Raw genomic sequence first — 20,663 nt, 5'->3', positions numbered from 1 at the left:
CAGGCAGGCGAGCGCTCGTCCAACCGGAGGGGAGGGGAGGGGAGAGGGTGGGGGGGTGGGGGGTGGGAGACGCATTCTCCCCGAGCAGGCTACACACAAGCAGCGGCCACATCCACCGTAGACAAATTCGTGTTCAGTGACGTGTTTTGTATCAGCCTCTTTTTTTTTTTTTTTTTTTTAAATGCACGTTCAACCCTTTTCCATCACTGGCTGATTTCAATTGAATCAGGAATTGAACCTTCAGTCCCTTGCGAGCTTCTTATTTTGTATCAGTCCCACTCACCACCTTCTATTTATTTATTTATTTATTTTTTTATTTTTTATTTTTTGCCTCGATAGACCCGTTATTCAGCCCATCCGCCGTCCACCCCCCCCCCCTCTCTCTCTCTCTCTCTCTCTCTCTCACTCTCTCTCTCTCTTCTTTTTCCCTCCATCTCCTTCTCTTTGGGAGTGCGACGCGCTGCGAATCTCAGAAATTAGAAAAAAAAAAAAAAAAAAAAAAAAAAAGCCTGCAGGTAAGACCTCCGCACGCTTCTTTTACTGATTTTAATTACACTGTGTCACTGTTGTTTTCACTTTGCAGCCCTGACGGATCACAGTTCATCCGGTGAAATTTACACGCCACATTGATTTGTTTCACGTTGCCTGCAACTTAGCCCACTACTACGGAATTTACGGAAAAAAATAATAATAATAATAATTATGCTCATTCTCAGACTTGTGCCACCTCTCCGGTTAAATACAGAATCATCATTTTCCCACCTATTTGCGCGGGCCTATAATTAGCTACGGCAACGTCTATTATGCAAATGAAACCCTTATAATAGCTCGTTTGAAGCTCTCCTTACATCCGCACCGCAGGTGTTGGGACTGAAATATCTGTTGTGTGTACTGAAATGCTACTTTATCCCACCATCAGGAGTTATTCCCGTGGACGTGGATCTGCGTCTTCATGTGTGATTTTTTTTTGTCCCAGTCCACTGAGTTTTCTCTGTACCGGCTGCTTGATGCTAGGCGTCCATTTTCCACCGTGCAGCCTCTGCAGGCAGGGTGATGTGTGTAGCTTACTCTGTTAATGAATGCGCCGCAGTCCGCATCACTGTACTGGAGCTTTGCATGCTCTCAGCTCCGTGGCTCTGCGCCTGTATGTGTCTGACCACTGGTCTGCACAGCATCTGCTGCTCTGCTGCCGGACTCCTCACAGTGCGGGGCCAGCCTCGTAGCTTGGCGTTGGACCCGGGCCACATCATGATATCTGATGCATTATGAGATTCATTTTCGATTCAGCCCACCGTCTCCTCTGACTGGCCGACCTGCGTTCTGACCGATCCAGAGGCGAAGGGCGCCAAACATCTGGCAGCCCCATCAATCATTCACTTTTCATCACAGCTCAGATCACATCTGGGCTGAAGGTGGAACCGAAACGAGAACTGGAGATGCTATAGGAGTGTTCACTGCAGCACTCAGGAGTTACTGTGCACTGTCAAAAAAACAAGGTAGTGAGTTACACCTGTCATCATGGGGGCCGCGGACCATCACAAGGTAAAACTCTGAATGTTGTCTAAGAGATGAATTATCTCATGTGAAATATCCCGTTGTGGTCATTTGCGTTTTTGGTGACTATAGCACAAGCATTTCCCCGCTGAGCTGAGCTTTTGATTCAGGTGCTGCATCTCTTTAGTACAGGAGAACAGCCGTTCCTTTTCAGTCAGCAGAAATGGCCACGAGCACCTGCCCCTTAATGGTTTCAGTGCAGATCCACTCTCCACTCTCACTTGATGTGGGCAGTGTCACAGGTTTACTGTTGAACCTCTGAATATTTAGATTATCTCACTAATGTGTGAAGTGGCTGTGTCAGAGTGTGGGCGCTGACTGCCAGCTTAAGAGTAATTTTTGCACATTCCACTATAATGAAATGCAGTTAGTAAACAGATAATTGTGAATGAGAAACGTAATTATACAATCAATTAATTGCCATTCCATGCAACTCTGTAGATGCATCATAAACATGTGGTGTTCGCACAGTTTGCACAGCAACTGAAGTATTAAGACTTTTCATGACAGTATCAATGAAAAGTTAATGCTACACATTCTTGTACCTTAAAGGACATGTGCAGCTACATTATGGGCAGCGACAAATCAAACGTTTTCCAAACAGTGATGAAAAAGTTTATTCTTTGAGTGACAGTGCTGCCATTGACTGCTCACCTCTCTGTGAATCTTTCGCTGAGGTGTGGTTGGCCCTGCCATCTGTTGGTCACACCCCCTCAGCCCCTCCGCCTCCCACGTACTAAACATCACTCTTACTATGTGTGTGATGTTTGTCTGTGGCTTTGATGGTCGTTTCCTGTGGATTTTGGAATACTTTCAAAACTCAGCCTGCTCTCAGATCTGCTGTTTACGCTGTAAGGTGACTCATTGCAGTCAATACCGGTGCGTAGCCCACACAGGCTCTAGTTGTATTTAAGTGCTGGCCAAATCATAATCATCTAATGGACGGGCGGTCCAGAACAATTGGAAAGAATCTATTTAACTTGCGAAGGTTTCCACTTGTTTTTGGCTCACCGCTTCACTCTCATTTCATACTGCTTTTAGCTGGGTGGTCAGGTCTCTCCTCACTCTCTGTTTCTCTGAGAAGGAGCCGATCTGCAATGATCATCACATCTGTCATGTAGCTATTGTTCAGAAGATCAATGCCGCTGCTGCAATTTTCTTGATGGTACCGGATACCTCAAGGTAATCTCAGGGTCCCATAACAAATCTAATCATCAAAATAGGTCTGTTCAATCACATCACTGTATAACTTATGATCTCTGCACCATTGTCAGGAAAATAACCTCCTGCTTATTTATTGCACTTGGTGATAAAAGTCTGAACCTGCAGTTGTACCTAATTGAATTCAAATTAAACACAGGCGTGCCGCATTTGCAGATTCAGTACACTACATTGTTTATAATTCCAGTGAGCAGAGGCTCTGATCCACAGATTTCTAATTGACTCCTGTCTCAATGGCTGTGACCCGTGCATCAATTAACCCCCAGCTTTGGTGTTTTTAAGGGCTTCGCGCAAGTTGGCCTCTGAGAGCGTGGCTGTAAGAGTCTGTGACTGAACCGTATCGTGTCAGTGATCTATTGTACACCGACCTGTCTGTGTGCAGAGGCACGCGGCGTAAACATAAAGCAGACACAGCTTTAGCATGTCTGACAGGCAAGCATGCTCACTGGACTGGAGATACACAACATGGGACCTGTGATCACTAAATACAACAGGGTGTAGGTGTGTGTGAGTCTCAGTTGTGTAAAAATATTGGAGTTCAACAGACCAAACTTCATAAACATTCTTACCATTTTCCAGGATTTATGTCAAACAGATTAATGTGACTGAGATTGCTCATATCTAAGTTGGAGGTTCTTGTAGTTGTGTCGCACCTTAACATTATGCTTATGGTTAAATAAATGAATTTCATGTCGGTAAACCTGTCTGTTAGTGATGAGAAGAGGAGTTTATTGACAGAAAATTGAGGAGTGATTTCACACAAAAAAAAGACTTTGCTCACTTATTATTTATCATTTACTCTAGACCTTTTCTAAAATATGACTATGATGATTATGAGAATATAGATATCATTCTCAGACATGTAAGGAAAATACAAAGCTGGGTTAAGCTTAGATTAGCTTAGCATAAAGACTGGAAATGGGGAAACAGCCAGCCTGGGTCTATCCAAAGGAAGAAAAATCTTCTTATGAGCACTTCTTAAGCTCAGCAACTAGTATGTTTTAGTTTTTTTTTATTTAATCTATACAAAGACAACAGTATACAAACAACAATTTGTGGTTTTACATGAAGTTAGGTGCTAGAACTACATTTCTTGGCTGGCTGCATTGACTCCCTGGAGCCACTTTTGGTGATGACAGGACTCCCATGAAGTTACCAAGCCCAGCCAAGTAATACAAAGCCAGAGCCAACTGGCAGTTAATTTAGCTTAGCATAAAAACCGAGAGTGGTAGACATTTTCTCATCTTTTCTCTGCAAGGAAGCAAATAAGCGCATTTCCTGAAAGAATAAAATAATGAAAATTTTATTTGGCAAACTGTTGTTTCCAAGGTCCAGAATGAACTTCCAAAACTCAACAGTTTTGATAATCAACTAATCATTAAGTCCTTTGAAGCAAAAATAGTAAATATTCTCTTGATTGACCTTCTTATTTGAGATGATTTGTTGCTTTTCTCTCATATAATAAATTGAATATCCAAGATGTCAACCTAGGAAACTGTAATGGGCATTTTTCACAATATATTGATAATCTAGACCAAACAATTAATTGATTAATCAAGAAATAGGCCTAATGCAAATAATTGTCAGTTGTAGTCCTAATTGAACTGTTGGAACGTGCAGTGGGTATATTTTTCAACCTTTAGTGATTTTTCTGACATGTTGTTGATTAAACTATTAATTAATAATGATAATCATTATTAGTGTCAGCCCTACAGTCTCTATTAAGAGCTTCTGTCTTTTTCCCATATGTTAATTTCTTCCTCATCTGCGGCACTTACTATAAAGTGACAACACATTTTTCTCTGTATGAAAAATGTGTATTTCAGGGGCCTTGGTCTGTTAGGTCTGCTGCCAGAGAGTACATTCCTCGTGAATATGGGTGTTTTTATGCATGTGCATGGTCGCACGTGCACATGTGTTTAAGCATATGTTCATGAGTTCATGAGCATCAGGTCATCCAGAGGCACTTTATTTTTGGAGCCTCTTAGACCAAGGTGTTACTGTCACTGCCTCCTCAGGCTGTTCTGCTCAGACAGGCAGGGACTTGGTCACATGCAGTCTGAGGATCCTGCTGGACTCTTCACATGAGCTTAATGGCAGTTCTGCTCTGCTTTGAAGTGCCTTTTAAAGATGACCTATTTTATGATTTTATTGTCATCATTTTGACAGTTGTGGGGGTTTGAGGCTGCATATGCGCTTGCATGCCAAAGGTTTGTTTGCATGTTGATCTTTTTCTGTGCACCTGTGTGTGTGTTTGAGCCAGCATGTGAGTGTGTTGGGATGTAAATGTTTGTGTGCCTGCCAGCTGCGGGATCTCAGCAATAAGCTCAGGTGTGTGGCTTTTTCTCATGATTAAGGAGAGAAATCATCTCGGTCACTGCTCTCAATATTTAGGCATGTTTTCTTAATGTTCACTGCTGGCATCAGCACTCGGAATAGAATACGCTGCTTGTATTTTTAGAGCTGTCATCATAAGTAGGCCTAGTGCATTTTTTTCTCTTGGTCAAGCAATCAGCATTAGCTTATGTCATTTCCACTAACTGCAATCCTGATTTTGGTCATTTGGAGATGAGACATATCTCCTCTCCTGGACATCTAACAGTCAATGTGGTGTGACTTTGTTGTAATCTACACTGAAAATATTCCCACATGCCCACACAGGACCATTGCCTTTCACATGTGTGGAAAAATTTATTACAAATGTCATCATTTATTCAACAAGCAGTTTGGTAGTTGATTTATGCAATGAATAGCTAATGGAGCAGCTGCTACAAAATTCAAATCTCCTGTGTGATTTATGACTGTATTATTGGAGCCACAACTCAATGGGTTTGCTTATGTTTTATACAAGCAAGGTTTCCTGTCATGCTGGGGATGAGTCACGCAGGTAGATCTGATTACAACCGAAGTTTTCTGACAGGTGAGAGCCTGGTCCTGTAATGGTTCCTGCAGCAGCTAGCTCCCAAAGCTATGCTCTTGGCCTTTGTTACTGCAGTACATCCTGCTGCAGCTAATTGGCCCAGAGTCCTCTGAGTGTTGCAAACATACTATGAAAGCAACACCGTAAGGGTAAGTTCTCTCTTGGAAGCTTGGCATTATGGGAAAAGGAAACATGTAGCCTACTTATATTTTTAATCCAGCTATGCTCTAAATCTGAAATTACCCAGAATGTCTCACCACCACGCAAAATCTATTGTTATTAGGGACTATTTGAAAATTACTGGGGGTGGTGAAGAAATCTTAACCTTTGGTGAAAAAAAAAAAAAAAAAAAGCAAGGCCCTTCCCAGGGTTGTTAAGGGAGAGCTCTGCACAATTAGCATTGCATTCTTATAACATTGTTGGACTCCCAAAGAACAGTTAAAAAAATAAAGAAAATTGATGGTGTACAAAAAGAGGTAATGTATTTTTTATTCTACACATTCTTCTTTGTTGTTAAAACCTAGTGCTTACATTACCCATAATGCAACCCTAATGCCAACTGTTCTGTTAGTAATTGGGCTGGTTTATGCTAGTAATAGCTAATGTAGCCTTGAGCTGCTGGCCTCATGCAGAGATGAGGAGTGGGCCAGAGGTTTGGTAACTCACGTCTCTCTAACTCCACACCCACAGATTCTTTGCAAACTTGTGGTCATAGGACCCAACCAACTTACCCAACTGCAGCAATCGCAGTCCAGATTATTCTCCTTACTGGTTCCCCGAACCAGTAAGGTGGCATCTCCGATAATGCACCAAGCTGTCAGACCAGAATCTCTTGAACACTCATCTCTTCTGCGATAACCTCCTCTCCTAACACCTCCAACACCCAAACATGCCTAACTAGCACTTACTATGTACTTCTTTACCTGATCTCCTTGCACTTATTGAATATGTGTAGTATTTGGTACTTAAACCAGGTTTCCCACTGCACTGAAGCTTTAGTGTTGTCCCTCACTTGGAAGTCACTTTGGATAAAACCTTCTGCCAAATGAATAATTGTAAAAATAAATGTGACATCACGTGAGATAATATATCAGATTTAACATCTCCCTCTGGAGCCAAAAAGGCCTAATACAACTCAATAAAACAAGACCTGTAAACAGGTGTAAACCTGTAAAGTCAGTAATGTATGCAAAATATAAAACCCTGTCCTGCATTCCCAAAAAAAACAGACTACCCTACCGTCAGCCACCCCCATTACTCAATCCCACTAATAATTTTCATACAGTCCCTTAGTCTAACCAATTTATTAAACTCTCACACTTTCTGTCTTTTTTCTTGCCCTCTTGTTCTTTCACGCTCTCTTGGTCCCATTCCCCCTCATTCCCTCTTTTTTAATTATTGGTGGAAAATAGAAATTACAGATAATTAAATGACAATTATGATCCCCTACACAGGGGAGTTTTTGCTACGGGGAATAACTTAGTAGGTTACTCTTAAGGTCATTCATTAAATACTGGAGTCAGAGACCACACACATGCATATACACACACACGCACACGGACACACGTATGCGCACACAGACACACGCGCACACACACACACACACACACACACACACAGGCATGCTAACATGCACGCACGCACACACACACACACACACACTAGATACTGCATTTTTAGGCCTTGGAGATAGTGTAATCCCCTTCTGGACAAGTATTTTCCTCAGGGAGAGGCAGTATGTTGATAGGGTTGGAAGGTCATACAACACACACAAATATATACACACACACGCACAAAAACACACATGCATAATCACATTCACTTGTTTGCTTGCACATATGAACCCACAATGTATAAATAAGCTGCACTGTGGTGGTGTCATTTGACAGTTTACATAATAAGGAGCCTGAACGCAGAGATACGAGGCTAACTGTCTAACTGAGGGGAGCTGAGGGGAACATTACTGGGATTCAATAAGATTGGACTAGACCCATCCTCAGATGCACTGGAGAGGAAATGTGCACACACACACACGCACGCACAGACACACACACACACATAAAACAAACACACATACACACACACACACAACACACCGTCTCTCCTTCCATCTCTCCTTCTGTCTCTGAGGCAGCTCTGTTTTGGGTCTCACAATGCAAACAGGATGTAACCTATTTTGATCACGGTGCCATATTGCATCATAAAATATTAACAGACTTGACTGCACTGCATTATGTCTGCTAAATAATGTTTGCTGAATAATGGGTGTTGCTTCATCTGCACATTTTTTTTCATTTATAAGAAAAGACACTGAGACCCTGTTCATGTGTATTTATAAATGCACGTGTATGTGTGTGTGTATGGGAGCATCTGTGTCGCAGTGGTCACACACAAATCTATTGATAGAGCATTAGCGCACCGGTCTGTCTGTCTGGGGTTTCGGAGTGACTTGAAATATTGCCCCTCATTTCTGCCTCTTTCTCTCCCATCTCTGTTCTCTCTTCTCTGTCCTCCCTCTGCTTTGCTCTCTCTGTTTCTGTCTCCCTCTATCTCTCCTGCCCCTCTCCTTTTCCCCCCTCGCTCTATGCTGATCCAGACTTTGGAATTCGATGTTGCTATGGTAACAATGTCGGGTTGGTCCTCTCTGCCTCCCCCTCTTGCTCCTCTTATTCAGACTAGATGCAGTACAACTCGCTCTAGAGTCATTCAGTCTTTAGCCTGTAACACTGTCACAACTATAATCACTATCTGTTTTAGCACAGTAACAAATAAATAAAGTGTCTGTAGTATTGAATGTACAAAAGGATAACTCATTGAACTGATAAGAAAGAACATTAATCTGCATCTGTTTTCATGGTAGCCTACATCATTGAAGTCATTTTTAAATTAAATAATTTAAATTAAATGCTAATATCAGCATGCTAACATGCTCACAGTGATAATGCTAACACAATGATTTGAAGCAGGCAACATGTTCACAACCTTAGTTTAGTGTGTTAGCATGTTAACATTTTTTAATTGCTACCAAACGCATTATGTAGCGGGAGCTGATGAGAACGTTATGATTGTTTTCCCAAGTACTGGCTGTAAATCAAGTATTCGGCAGATTGTAATTTTTGACCTTTTGATGGTGCTAAAGAAAAAGCCACAGGAGATCACAAGTGATTAGCCTACAACTCCTCCCGAGGAGAACATGAATGTGTGCACCAAATTTCATGGCAATCTGTCTAATAGTTGTTAAGTTATCTGAGTCCGACATTGTCATCCCCAGAGCCATGTCACTGGCAACTAAAAATGCCAAAGAAATATCTCTGTTCCAGCATCTCAGTTATGAGGGTTTGCTGCTGTATTTCCTCTTATGGGACAGTTAATTGAATATCTTCAGGTTATGGACTTTTGGTTGGACAAAGTGAGAAATTTTTATATATCATCTTGGGTGTCAGAGAAGTGTGAAAGGCAGTATTCACTATTTTCTGACATTTTCTGAGACCAAACTGTTGATTAATTGTGAAAATTACTTCCTTCAACCTTTATTCAGGATGGCTCACTGAGAGGAGGTCACTCTCTCTTCTGTGTGTGAACACAGGGCAGTAAAAACAAAGGCCAAAAGCCTGCGTTTAGACATAAAAAATTACAATACCGCAAGTAAAGGGTAAGGTTAGCTGCAGCCCTAATAAAATGATTACACTTAAGATTATACTACTTAAATGGTTTAGTCTCAAGGTACTGAACATATCTGATAATACTTCTGTAAATAAACTAATAAAATGCAATATATCCCTGTCTTTTGCTTTATTTTATGTGCAGCAGCAGAGCAGTGAGCATGGGTTCTCTGGGTCAAGCCTCCTGCTAACAGCAGACGGACGGAGAGCGGAATAACCGTTCAAGCCACAACCTCCAACAACACCACCTTTCCAGTGAGAAAGAAGAAGAGAGGGAGAGAGAAAAAAGAGAAAGAGGCAAAAGAGAGAGAACAAGTGCAAGAAGGAGAGAGGGGAGCGGGTGAGAACAGTCGATGGATGCTGTCCGGATTGAGGGGACAGCACGTTCTTCACTGACGAGGAAAAGAAAGATTTCAAAATTGAGTCGAAGGATAGAAACTCGCCGTCAGGTAAAGTCTCACTTTGTCACACTTTGCACTTTCAGATGTTGCTTTACCCTGTTAAAAACTCTGACAGTCTCAATTTATTCCATGTGAAAGAGAAACTTTTGATGTTTAACGTAGAAGAAAATATCTATGGTAGCAATTATAGACCGCTGTAAATTTATAGCAAATCAGACATGCACGGGTCAATGTGACGAGCTGTAAGTGAATCGTATGTGTGAGAGTGTACATTCATGTCTGTATCTAAAAGCTACAACCACATTGCCTTCCTAATAAAGACTTTAACAGATACCAGTTGATCTCATGTTGATCACATGTTAGAGCTTTTGTGTGTATATGTACGTGTGTGTGTGTTTGTTTGTATGTATGTGTGCATGTATGTGTGTGTTTGTCTATTCATCTCCAGCCCTTCTGATTCTGAGGGGGAGAGCGGTGTCAGGGTCATGAATATGGAATAGACTGAGATTGGGAGGGTGTGATCTGTTGTGTTTCACATCAATTCTGTCTTGTTAAGCGGAGTCAGCAGAGTCATCCAACTCTCCTCCAAGGACACATCACAGACCCACTTATGCACCTCCCACATCCAGCCTTCTCCTGGCTCTCGTCTTTTTTCCTCACCTCCCTCCCTCAAGTGCCCCTCACCTCTTCCTGCCCTTCATCATCTCACCAATATGTTAGCTGTCTTTCTTTAATAAACTGCACTTTGTTTATGATTGCAAACACGCTCCTGCTCAGTTATCACATTCTTTCTCGTTCCCTTTTTCCACAATAAAAACCTGTTTATTCTCTCTCTCTCTCCTCTGTATTCCCAAACATTCACCCTTTTCCTCTTCTCCTTCCTTTCCTTCCTCCCTGCTTCTATCTTTTCTCTCTGAAGGCATGGTGTGTGAGAAGGGGATCCAGATCCTTCTCACCACCGTGGGGGCATTCGCTGCCTTCGGCCTGATGACGGTGGCAATAGGGACGGACTACTGGCTGTACTCCCGTGCCCTCATCTGCAACAGCACAGCCAACATCACCCAGGATGACCCCCACAACAAGGACAAGAAGGACCCTGGGGCCCTCACCCACTCTGGACTGTGGAGGATATGCTGCCTGGAAGGTAGAGAAGAAGCTGTGGGAGATATTTTGGGTCTGTTACGGGGATTTGGACTGATGGGGATGCAGAGTGGAACAAGTTTGTCATTGGTTGATGCTTCTAATTTCAGTTTAGAGGGTGTAGTGAAGTCTGGCATAGGACAGTGCAGCTCTAGTTACATTCTAGGCATTTAGCACTTAATGTAGATCCAAATGTAGCCAGACTAGATCTTCTTGCCTTAAGGACAGAGACTGAAGTTAGACAGGAGAACTAAAGAAGAGCGAACTGGATATTGGATGTTCTTTCAAATCTTATTCATCTTATTTCAGGTAAAAGAGAAAAGAGTTGTGGAGTGGGAGGGCACTTACACGACTTACAGTTGGAGCATATCCATGTCTTGGATGGGCGTGAAACTCCCCCGGAATATCCGACAAAGTCCAAAGGACAAGCAATTGTATACAAAAACATACGATGAGAAGTCAATCACAACTCCAAGAGTGCAGTCAGTGAGAAATATCCAATCACAAGGCATAAAAGTTTGTTACATGCAAATGCTAATGGCTGACAGAAATTTAAGATTATGCTGTTGAGGAAACTGATAACACAATCTGCATCTAAAATCAAATTTTTCATTCATTGAGCTAGCATTTCTGTGATATGCTCCACAGCAATGATGGCAGTAATCCAGCTAGCGATAAACACATTCATAAAATCGGTGACACGAAGTTCGCTAATGTTATGATGCCGGTCACTGATGATAACAGACATGTGACATTATGTAGCCATCAAGTAACTTACACATCAAGGAGAATAAAAGCCAGTTTTGAGTCAAGCTGAAGCTCTTTAGCAGCTCCTAGGATTCTCCAGACCAGTACTGGCTCCACAGTGAGACTGGGAAAGATAGGACTTATCTGCTGAGACTGGTCTCACGAATGACACTGATGGAACCGGTAAAGACTCTGGCCTTATCTCTTTCTTTGTCAGGATCATGCACATGAACTAACATGCACATACTACCAGACCGGATACATACACATACAGAGAAGGCGTGACTTTCTTTTCTGTGCAGGATGCCATTACTCCTCTACATCTTTGTGTGGAAAATGGTTGTTTACTGCCTTAAAGTTTCTGTGATAAGTAACACTGAGTATATCAAGAAGTTTTTGAAATGGGAATTCAAAGTGGTGAAAAACACTTCCAAAGCCAACAGCTCCTCCCACTACACAACTAAATGGATTGTATTTGCTTCAGTTTTCCTCAGATTGAGCTGTGAGGGTTAGGATGTGTGTGACTTGAAATGTTGCTCAGAGGAGGACGAGAGCAGCTGGACCTTTTATCTGCTGCTATGTAGACAGGACATGTATTTACTTATCAAATGACTGTATACAGATCATAGAGGTGTCCATTACAGCACAGTGTAATATAAAGATTTCTGGATTTAGATTTTGTTATCGTTACAAATGCTTGTCTTTCTGCATCTGCTGTGACAAGTATTTGAATATAGTTGGTCGAGACAGTGATGAATCTAACTTAATTAATCAGCTCCAACTGAACTGAAGTCAGTGCAGTAAAAAGCTTGTACCTCAGTTCAACTTCTTTTCATTTGAATGTGTTTTTTTTCACTCAGCCAAGCAGGATCCGTGTAAACAGAACACAACCACTGCAGTTCAGCAGTGTCAGTCCTTCAGCTGACTTTAGGAAACTTTGATTAGAAAGCTGCAGCGCTGCTGTAAGATCAGTAATCATTATTAGTATCAGCATATGCACATTCCTTTTGGTATTTCTTAGACCGTGCCATAGTGGCAAAACAAACAAACAAACAAACAAAAAAAAAAAACAGTTTTGCAAAATGCCAGTAAAATTACATGATACTGGAGCATAACCCTCACTGAAAATAATCATTAACCACTGTCTTTGATTCAGGCCGCAGTTATTTCATTAAAGTGCTGAAAGTAAAGGCCCACGTTCACCCATCAGCTTCCCCTTCCAAGTGGCAGAAGACACAGAACCTGGCAGTAGCCATCTATCCGTCTTCAGTTTGTCACTGCAACACAAGCTGCTAATTCATTATACATTAGACTGACTGGCTGACATTCAACAGTAAAGGCTAGGCCGGAGTGAAGCAGCTACAGCCAAAGGGGTGGTGTGAGTTAGCGATCTGTGTCTTTGCTTACATAGAAACTGAGGTAGAGGCTCTTCTGTCTCCAGGAAAACCTCTTGGCTCTCCTTATACAGCATCCCCGGCCCATCCTGCGCTTGGTCATTGTACAAAGCTAATTTGTCCTCATCTCTAAGCTTCCTGATAGCAAAGCAGCCAATTAGAGATAAGCTCTAGCCCTTGCAGCTCTTCTGCAGTGCACCCCCACTCACTCCCTCCATTGCCTCACTCTTTCAGTTTCTCCACTTGCTATCCCCCTGTCTCACTCCTCCCAACATTACATTTCATCTTTCACCAGTTTCTCCTCTTCTTTCCCTCCTCGTCGTTTTCTTTCTTTCTCTACCAGTCTTTTCTCTCACATTGTGGTGCAGTAAAGCAGACAGTGTCTTGGCATGGCTTAGAGGTCAAGTATCCTTGATGTCTGTGGAGTGCACAGCCAAGATAGATGCTCAGTAGTCGTGCAGTGATGCAGTGAGGTGTAGCTGGAGTGGAAATGCAGGACATGCTAGCTCTAAAAGATTTATGCCCGCGGGTGGGTGGCACATTATGCTGTGGATGGAGATGTGTCCTGTCGTCCTCTCCAGTGCTTCCGCAGGTTTACTGAAGGTGGGGTTGAACTGACTATTTTATTTGTAGGATTTTTGTTCATATAGCACAGAAATTCGTGAGCTTGTGAGGTGACACTTGAGCTCTCATTCAAGTCATTCAAAGGAACCAGTCCTCCACTGAGGCAACGTAACTATGTACATTTACCCATCTACTGTACTTAAGCACAATTTTGAGGTACTTACACTTTCCTTTTTATTCCATTTTATGCTACTCCACTACATTTCAGTGGGAAATATTGTACTTTTTACTCCACTGTATTTATACGTTGGGGTTATTAGTTGTTTTTCATTTTTATATAGTGGTTTCCAGGTGATTTACCTTTCAAACTTCTTGGATGATTTGATTTAATTGTTTTGTAACTGTTTTTGTAATTTCACAAAAAAACCTCAAATGTTAGAAAATATCCCCAAAAAATTCTAAAAAAAATCTAAATTCGGATAGACATAAACTTTGTTTTTTTGTCTGTCCAACTCCAATAAACATCACAAGATCCTCAGATTTATCTTGTGACCCTTTGGAGAGGACATGACCCTCACCAGATTATATTACCTGACTGTACAAAGTAGTTAAAATTGTTCCACCCTGACCAGTCATCCGTAAAATACACTTTATGCATTGATGCATCTTATTAACAACATCTAACGATATCAGTCACCAGGGCCAGAAAATGGGATTTATTACTGGTCCCTGCAGAAACAAATACTATAAAAACATTTTCTGCAGAACTAATACTTTTACTTTGATATTTTAAGTATATTCAGCCGATAATGCATCTGCACATTCATTTGAGTAGTTTTGAATTCAGAACTTTCACCTGCAAGAGTATTTTCACATAGTTGCATTAGTACTTTTAGTGAAAGATATGAGGATCTGAAATACGTCTTCTACCACTGGGGTCCTGTGGTTAACTTACTGCAATGTGTTACCGTTTCAAAAAAATACCTTGAAGCTGCATTAGCATGAGAGCATGTTTCACCTGAAAACAGTCTGAAGTCTGTTGAGCCTGTGTCTAAGGCTGGTAACACTGATGTCCCACCCCTTTGTACCTCCATCTGTTTCTTTACAGACCAACCTGTGGAAATATAAGAGCTGTGAGAAAGAGACCAGCTCATCCCACATCTGTCCGTTTCTCCCTCCGTCTGTGTCTCTTCATTCCATCACTCCATCTTTCTCACAATCCATCCATCAGCAACAGTGGTGTGCTGTCATCATCGTGCGTGCATCCCTCCGTTCGTCTGTCTGTCTACATGCAAGACCCCAGCGGGTACTTATCTGTCTGCCTGTGTGTCTGCATACTTGTATTTACATGTGTGTATGTGCTGTTACTAACTTCCATTTCCTAGAAGAACCATTAACTTGTGTGATGTTCTTTATCAGTATGTTGAAGTTTATCAGCAGGCACATACTGTATGCTTGGAGTGAAAAAAGGGATTTTCTAGCACACATATGACTGTGTTCAGGTGTCAATCAGTTTATGTCTCAGGAGGATATTTTCTGTTCTCTTTTCTTAAGGTTGCAGTTATGAGTTCTTGTCTTTTGTTGTGTCTGGTCACCGCTGTTTTTCTTCTTATATCCCAGGAGTGAAGAGAGGAGTGTGTTCTCAGATCAACCACTTCCCAGAAGATGCAGACTTTGACCATGATGGGGCAGAGTACGTCCTACGTAAGTCGATAGCTGCATTACAAGGCGTGGATGATGAGGGAGAGGGAGGCTTTGCTAAGAAGCAGAGAAATGAAAAAGAAATAAGCCTAAACCTGCTCTCCATAACCTGTTAAGCTTGGTGTTTTTATTGCTCATTCCTCAGACGTTAATCTCAGCAAGAGTGTGCACAGAAAGTGATGGGAGATGGGGTGCCCTAGTTCATACTCAGTGCCCTGCAGTGGTATCGTTCTGCTCCATGATATGCTACACATGTGCCCGTGCATACATAAGGAAAAGCTTGTGTTCTGTTTACAATGTTGCAGAGACATTTTGCTGGCATTTAGGTGGCATTTTCTATCCCATGGCCTAGTTGTCCTAGATGAGAGAGGAGTGTTAATGTGTGTTTGTGTGTGTGTGTGTGTGTGTGTGTGTGTTCACTTGTGCATGTGTGTGCATGGTTGGCAGACTTCCTGAAAGCACTGAAGGCCACAAGGGAAGGGTTTGATTCAATCATGTGCCTAGAACTGAGTAATTAATTTCCTCACAAAGTATTATGTGTATATTTTTAATGGAGCGGCTTTAACAGTTTTTATTTTCTTTGTGGCTATTATTCAGCCTCCGTGCCTCTTTGCCCAGCGTCACAGCCTGGGTTAAATTGTATTAGTGAGTAGTTTTGTGACTGCTGTGTATTTAACATTCCTTGAGCAGCTATGTTGTCAAAAATACAACAGAGAAGCAATTGGCGAATCTTTTTTTAAAGCGTAGCCAAACAAATTTTAATTGAGAAGTCTATTTACTGCTGCGACCACAGTGGTTTCTACACAACAGCAGAGGTAATAGGAGTTGTTGAGTTTTTAGTGCATTTTTTGATGAATGTATTTCCTGCCTCATGATAAAAGCCACCCTATTGTGCCACCCTTTTGGTGTGAACTAGCAGCAGTAGGAATTAGTTGTATTAGTCAGTACAGCTCTGATAGGGTGAGTGAGGTAAGAAGGTTAGAGAAACAATAGCACTGTGTTACTTCCAAGAATCATTGAAAATCTTGAGAATCATAACTTAAGACAATTCAGAATATCACAGAAGACCCATGACATTTTACACACATTTATTCTCATATCTAGTTTTTGCTGTTTACCATTATTCTGTCCTCTGTTTAGGGGTAGTCAGGGCTTCCAACATCTTCCCGATCCTCAGTGCCATCCTGCTGCTGATGGGAGGGGTTTGCATTGCTGCTAGTCGTTTCTATAAGAGCAAAAGGAACATCATCCTGGGGGCAGGAATCCTCTTTGTGGCTGCAGGTATGTGCATCTGTGTATAAATACATGTGCTTGTTTGTGTGCAGGTCTGTCTGCATGTGGGAGTGGTGGTCTGGAGAATATCACGTGCCATAACAGTTTTTATGCTTTGTTTTGGAGTGTCGAGTTATGTTTAGACTGTTCTGTCAGTTTAATAGAGGTTTTTACATTCGCCATCCTGTACCCATCGTGTCTTTACTGAGAATGTCACAAATCATTATGTCAAACAAATGTTTATTAGTACTGTAAACTGGTCTTTCTGAATCTATTCAGCTCCTTTGTAAATACCATTATTTCTCTGCTCTCTCAGGTCTGAGTAACATAATTGGTGTGATCGTGTACATCTCCGCTGCACTGGGGGACATCTCTCCGAAGAAGGACGAGGATAAGAAGTGGCAGTACTCCTACGGTTGGTCCTTTTACTTTGGAGGACTGTCCTTCATCATGGCCGAGATGGTTGGTGTCCTGGCCGTCAACATCTACATTGAAAAGAACAAGGAGCTGCGCTGCCGCTCGCGCACCGACATTTTCAAGAGCACCACACACGCCATGCTCCGCCTGCCCAGCTATCGCTTCCGCCGCCGGTCCCGCTCCTCATCCCGTTCCACTGATCCGTCCCGCTCCCGAGACCCCTCTCCTGTAGGGGGAGGTGGGGGCAAGAACTTTGGCCTGCCTCCATCTGCGCTGCTTTCCCAGGGCCCCATCTCAGTGTCCACTTTACCTAACCCCCACTCTCGCTCCCACACGGCCCTGGCTGGAGGCGACATCTCCCTCTACACGTTATCCCGCGACCCCAAACTGGGGGGTTTACCGCCCATGTATGGAACGGTGGACAGGGCCACGCTCTACCAGCTCCACAACTGCTTCCCAAAGGATGGGGGTGGAGGGGGAGTGATGATGAGCGGCACACTTCCCTCGCTTAAGTCCCACAATCCTTCAAATTCTTCCAACTCAAATGCACCGATGCCCAACTCTGTGGGCTCCGGCCCTCCGCCCTTCACCTCATCAACAGTAGACAGGGAGCGAGGGATGGGGACTCTGGACAGGCTGAAGGGAGACAGGGAGAGTAACTCTAACACCCTCAATAGGAAGACAACGCCTGTGTAGAGAGAGTATGATAGGGGGAGGCGAGGAGTAAGGGAGAGAGGGAGGATGGGTAGTAGTGAAAGAGGACAGATAGAGAGGAGCTCTGTGTTTGCGTGGCTCAACAGGAAATAGATAGGAGGACAGACAGACAGACAGACCACCGAAACGGTATATCTCTCCCTCCATGTTCACTGTTATCTAGTCTACTCAATCTCACTGAGAACAAAAAGAAGAAGAGTAATAACAGAGTGATAATAACAACAACAATGAACTTTCACAATAAAACTATTTTGATATTTTAATGTGCTAGAAATGATTTATTTTGTTAATGATCAAACGCAATTAACCTTGGGCTATTATGAAAATGTTTCACATATTTTTTTTGTGCAATATTACTGCTAATTTAACCAGATCATTATTAATGTAAAATTGTTGTTGTGATTATTCTTAGAGTTATTACAGGCTAGCTGTATTTGCAAACACTATAGTTTGGAATGAAATCTTAATTTTCGTGCTTTTTTTCTTGTTGTTTTTTTTTGGGGTTTTTTTGTTTGTTTGGTTTTTTGTTTTTTTTTCACTTTAATTTTAAATCTTGACAACTTTTACTGTGAACTTCTTCCATGCACAGCCACTGGGACTGTCAGTGAGCTGTGTGTTACTGTGTCAAGCATGAGTGTGCACAATATGTGGGAGAATGAGAGCCTGTATTTTTTTTTAACCCCCATATTATATGATTTTCATTTATAACATGAAGTCAGATGTGAATACTGTAAATTGTCTTCCAATATTGATACAGAAAGAAATGCAACAATAATGTGAGTGACTGCGACAACTGACCAACTTCATTGTTATTACGAGTCTGAGTTTTCTATGGGCCTATGTTAGTCTTATTTCCATTCTAATCAGTGTTAACAGTAGTACTTGTAGCTATAGTCGTGTTGAAGATGTTTGTTCTTGGGCATTAACAGAAACCTCTGGCTGGAGGAAGCAGAAAAAAGAGACATAGAATAATACATCTGTACAGAATCAGGTAAAGATTGCTGCCTGAGCAGAAAAACAAAAAAACGATTTTTTTCTATCAAGAGTCCCAAAGTGACACATGCAACTCATCATTTTCAGTGGCAAAAAATACAATATATGTATGTGGGTGGAAAGGGTTTAAAAAAACACTATAGAGAAAAACTTTTGAAAAGATACCTGTACATTGTAATTTACGCATACATATATTTGTAAAGTCTATAGATATGTTTTCGGGACCACTGTTCAGACTGGGTATGCATTCTGGGCAGGGCAGGGTTGGCTCGAGTGTTTCGTTCCCGGTGCCCTCCCTGGACTCTGGTTGGGTAGTTTCATCCGCCCACCTGTACGGCGCCACTCTTGGCCGCTCCCCTGTCCATATTTGGTCACATGATCAGTGTCTCCCATACATTGTCACATGACCAATAACAGATTCACCACACAGACCCCTTAACCTCCCCAAAGATTCTTTTCACTGTGCTTCCCTTGTGACTGCTGACTCCTGAGTCTGAACTCTGACCTGTTCTGTTTATGTTGATGAGAATGTAAAGACATGTAAACCCCCCACCCCACCCCTCACCCCTCACCCCCTTTCCCAACTCTCTCTTCTAAACTGTCCCGGGTGGATACAGATCCGGGTTGAAACCATGAACACACCTGCTACGTGACAAAAACAAAAAACAACAACCAGACGCTTCCAGATTCTATACGTTTTCATTTCTTTGATTTCATTTCAGAAAAAGAAAAATGTGATAAAACTGCACACAGATAGCATTTATGTGGGCAATATGAATAGTATGTAGTTGAGAATAGATATATCTAGACAAATGATTATGGTTTATCTAAATGTGTGATAAACTTAAACACTGTATTGCACGAAGTTTATAAAAAAAAAAAACAATAACAGACATATTCACAGACTGCTGTCTTTTGTTTCTTTTTTGTTGAGAAAGAGGCTGGGGTCTCTTATGAGGTACAGCCTGGGCACATAGTATAGCTGTGTTTTGAATATCCCTCAGGATTATCTGCTGACAGGCTACAACAGCTGTGGAAGAAGTATTCCGACCCTTTACCAAGTTAATTTGGTAATGCCACCCTTTAAATATATCCAGTAAAGCCTTCATCTATTTTCTGCATTGAAAAATTTAAACCAAAGTTTCCCTTCACTCAAAAATGTATTTTGCTTATTCCTCCTTCACTTGGATGTTTGAGCTTCACTGTGCAGGATGATGTTTGGTCAGAGTTTGACATGAGAAGGCTGTTTTCACAGTCATCTACTGAGGGGGAAATCTTTCACTGTGCTCAATCTCAGTTTACCATGTACACATGCACACAAGATGATTTTGTGGCATCACAACTAGTTTGGAGGACAAATAGGCAACTCACACAAGTGTGATGATGAAATTCTCCAGTGCATCTATAGAGGATGGACCTTACAAAGTTAAGTAGGAGACATCTTGTTCAGCAGATAAAATTCGACAAGTTATTATTCAAAGAGGAGTATATTTATGTCATAAAACATGTCTGGAGGGGATCTTTAAGTGAAAGTACAAAAGTAGTAACAACATAATGCAGGTTAAGTATTGAAAGTAAAGGTATTCTGAAAAATGGCCCCTGTATATTATTATATTATTGGATTTATTAGATACTTATTAACAAAAAAACACAGGATTTTAATGTCAGACGAACAAAGTGAAGTCGACTTTAACAGCTTTATCAACTGCTGGATAGTTTAATCTAGAAAAATGCATCATATGTTATAAACTGATCGTATGCTTTGTACGTTAAATCTTTGTCTGATCAGTAATTAGGGTCTAATAAGTAGAATATTTGCCTCAGAAATGTAGTGGGTTGGAAGTACATAGTAGGCTTTATTGAAAATACTCAAACTACATGAACGTCAAAATTGTATGTAAGTACAAGTACTGAGCAAATGTTACTTTCCAACACTGGGCTATAACACATGTACAATTCATCA

The 20,663-nt window shown here is 41.7% G+C and overlaps 1 protein-coding gene across 3 annotated transcripts; it reads left to right on the top strand.

Moving 5' to 3' along the window:
- The first annotated feature begins 180 nt into the window (after positions 1–180).
- cacng8b (calcium channel, voltage-dependent, gamma subunit 8b) lies at positions 181–19,605 on the top strand. 3 transcript variants are annotated; one of them, XM_071470215.1, is made up of 6 exons: positions 181–515; positions 9,506–9,806; positions 10,678–10,902; positions 15,224–15,307; positions 16,445–16,585; positions 16,893–19,605. In XM_071470215.1, exons 3-6 carry the CDS (start codon positions 10,680–10,682, stop codon positions 17,687–17,689), a joined length of 1,245 nt encoding a protein of 414 aa, XP_071326316.1. In that variant the 5' UTR covers positions 181–515; positions 9,506–9,806; positions 10,678–10,679; the 3' UTR covers positions 17,690–19,605. The 3 variants fall into 3 exon arrangements, with proteins under 3 accessions (XP_071326316.1, XP_071326314.1, XP_071326315.1); XM_071470213.1 differs by having other exon boundaries at positions 183–515; positions 9,503–9,806; XM_071470214.1 differs by lacking the exon at positions 181–515 and adding an exon at positions 536–1,542 and having other exon boundaries at positions 9,503–9,806.
- The last annotated feature ends 1,058 nt before the right edge of the window (positions 19,606–20,663 follow it).

This window comes from Trachinotus anak, unplaced genomic scaffold, assembly GCF_046630095.1.
Source record: "Trachinotus anak isolate AG129_WGS33_773 ecotype Australia unplaced genomic scaffold, CSIRO_AGI_Tana_v1 ptg000032l, whole genome shotgun sequence".
Taxonomy (NCBI): domain Eukaryota; kingdom Metazoa; phylum Chordata; class Actinopteri; order Carangiformes; family Carangidae; genus Trachinotus; species Trachinotus anak.
The sequence above is the reverse complement of the archived record's forward strand: the minus strand, read 5'-3'. Positions and strand labels throughout refer to the sequence as shown.

Bases quoted from the DNA above. Each gene is read 5' to 3' on its own strand.
- cacng8b (XM_071470215.1), top strand. From the start codon at position 10,680: ATGGTGTGTGAGAAGGGGATCCAGATCCTTCTCACCACCGTGGGGGCA. The intron at 15,308-16,444 runs GTAAGTCGATAG...TCCTCTGTTTAG, and splicing joins TGGGGCAGAGTACGTCCTAC to GGGTAGTCAGGGCTTCCAAC. The intron at 16,586-16,892 runs GTATGTGCATCT...CTGCTCTCTCAG, and splicing joins AATCCTCTTTGTGGCTGCAG to GTCTGAGTAACATAATTGGT.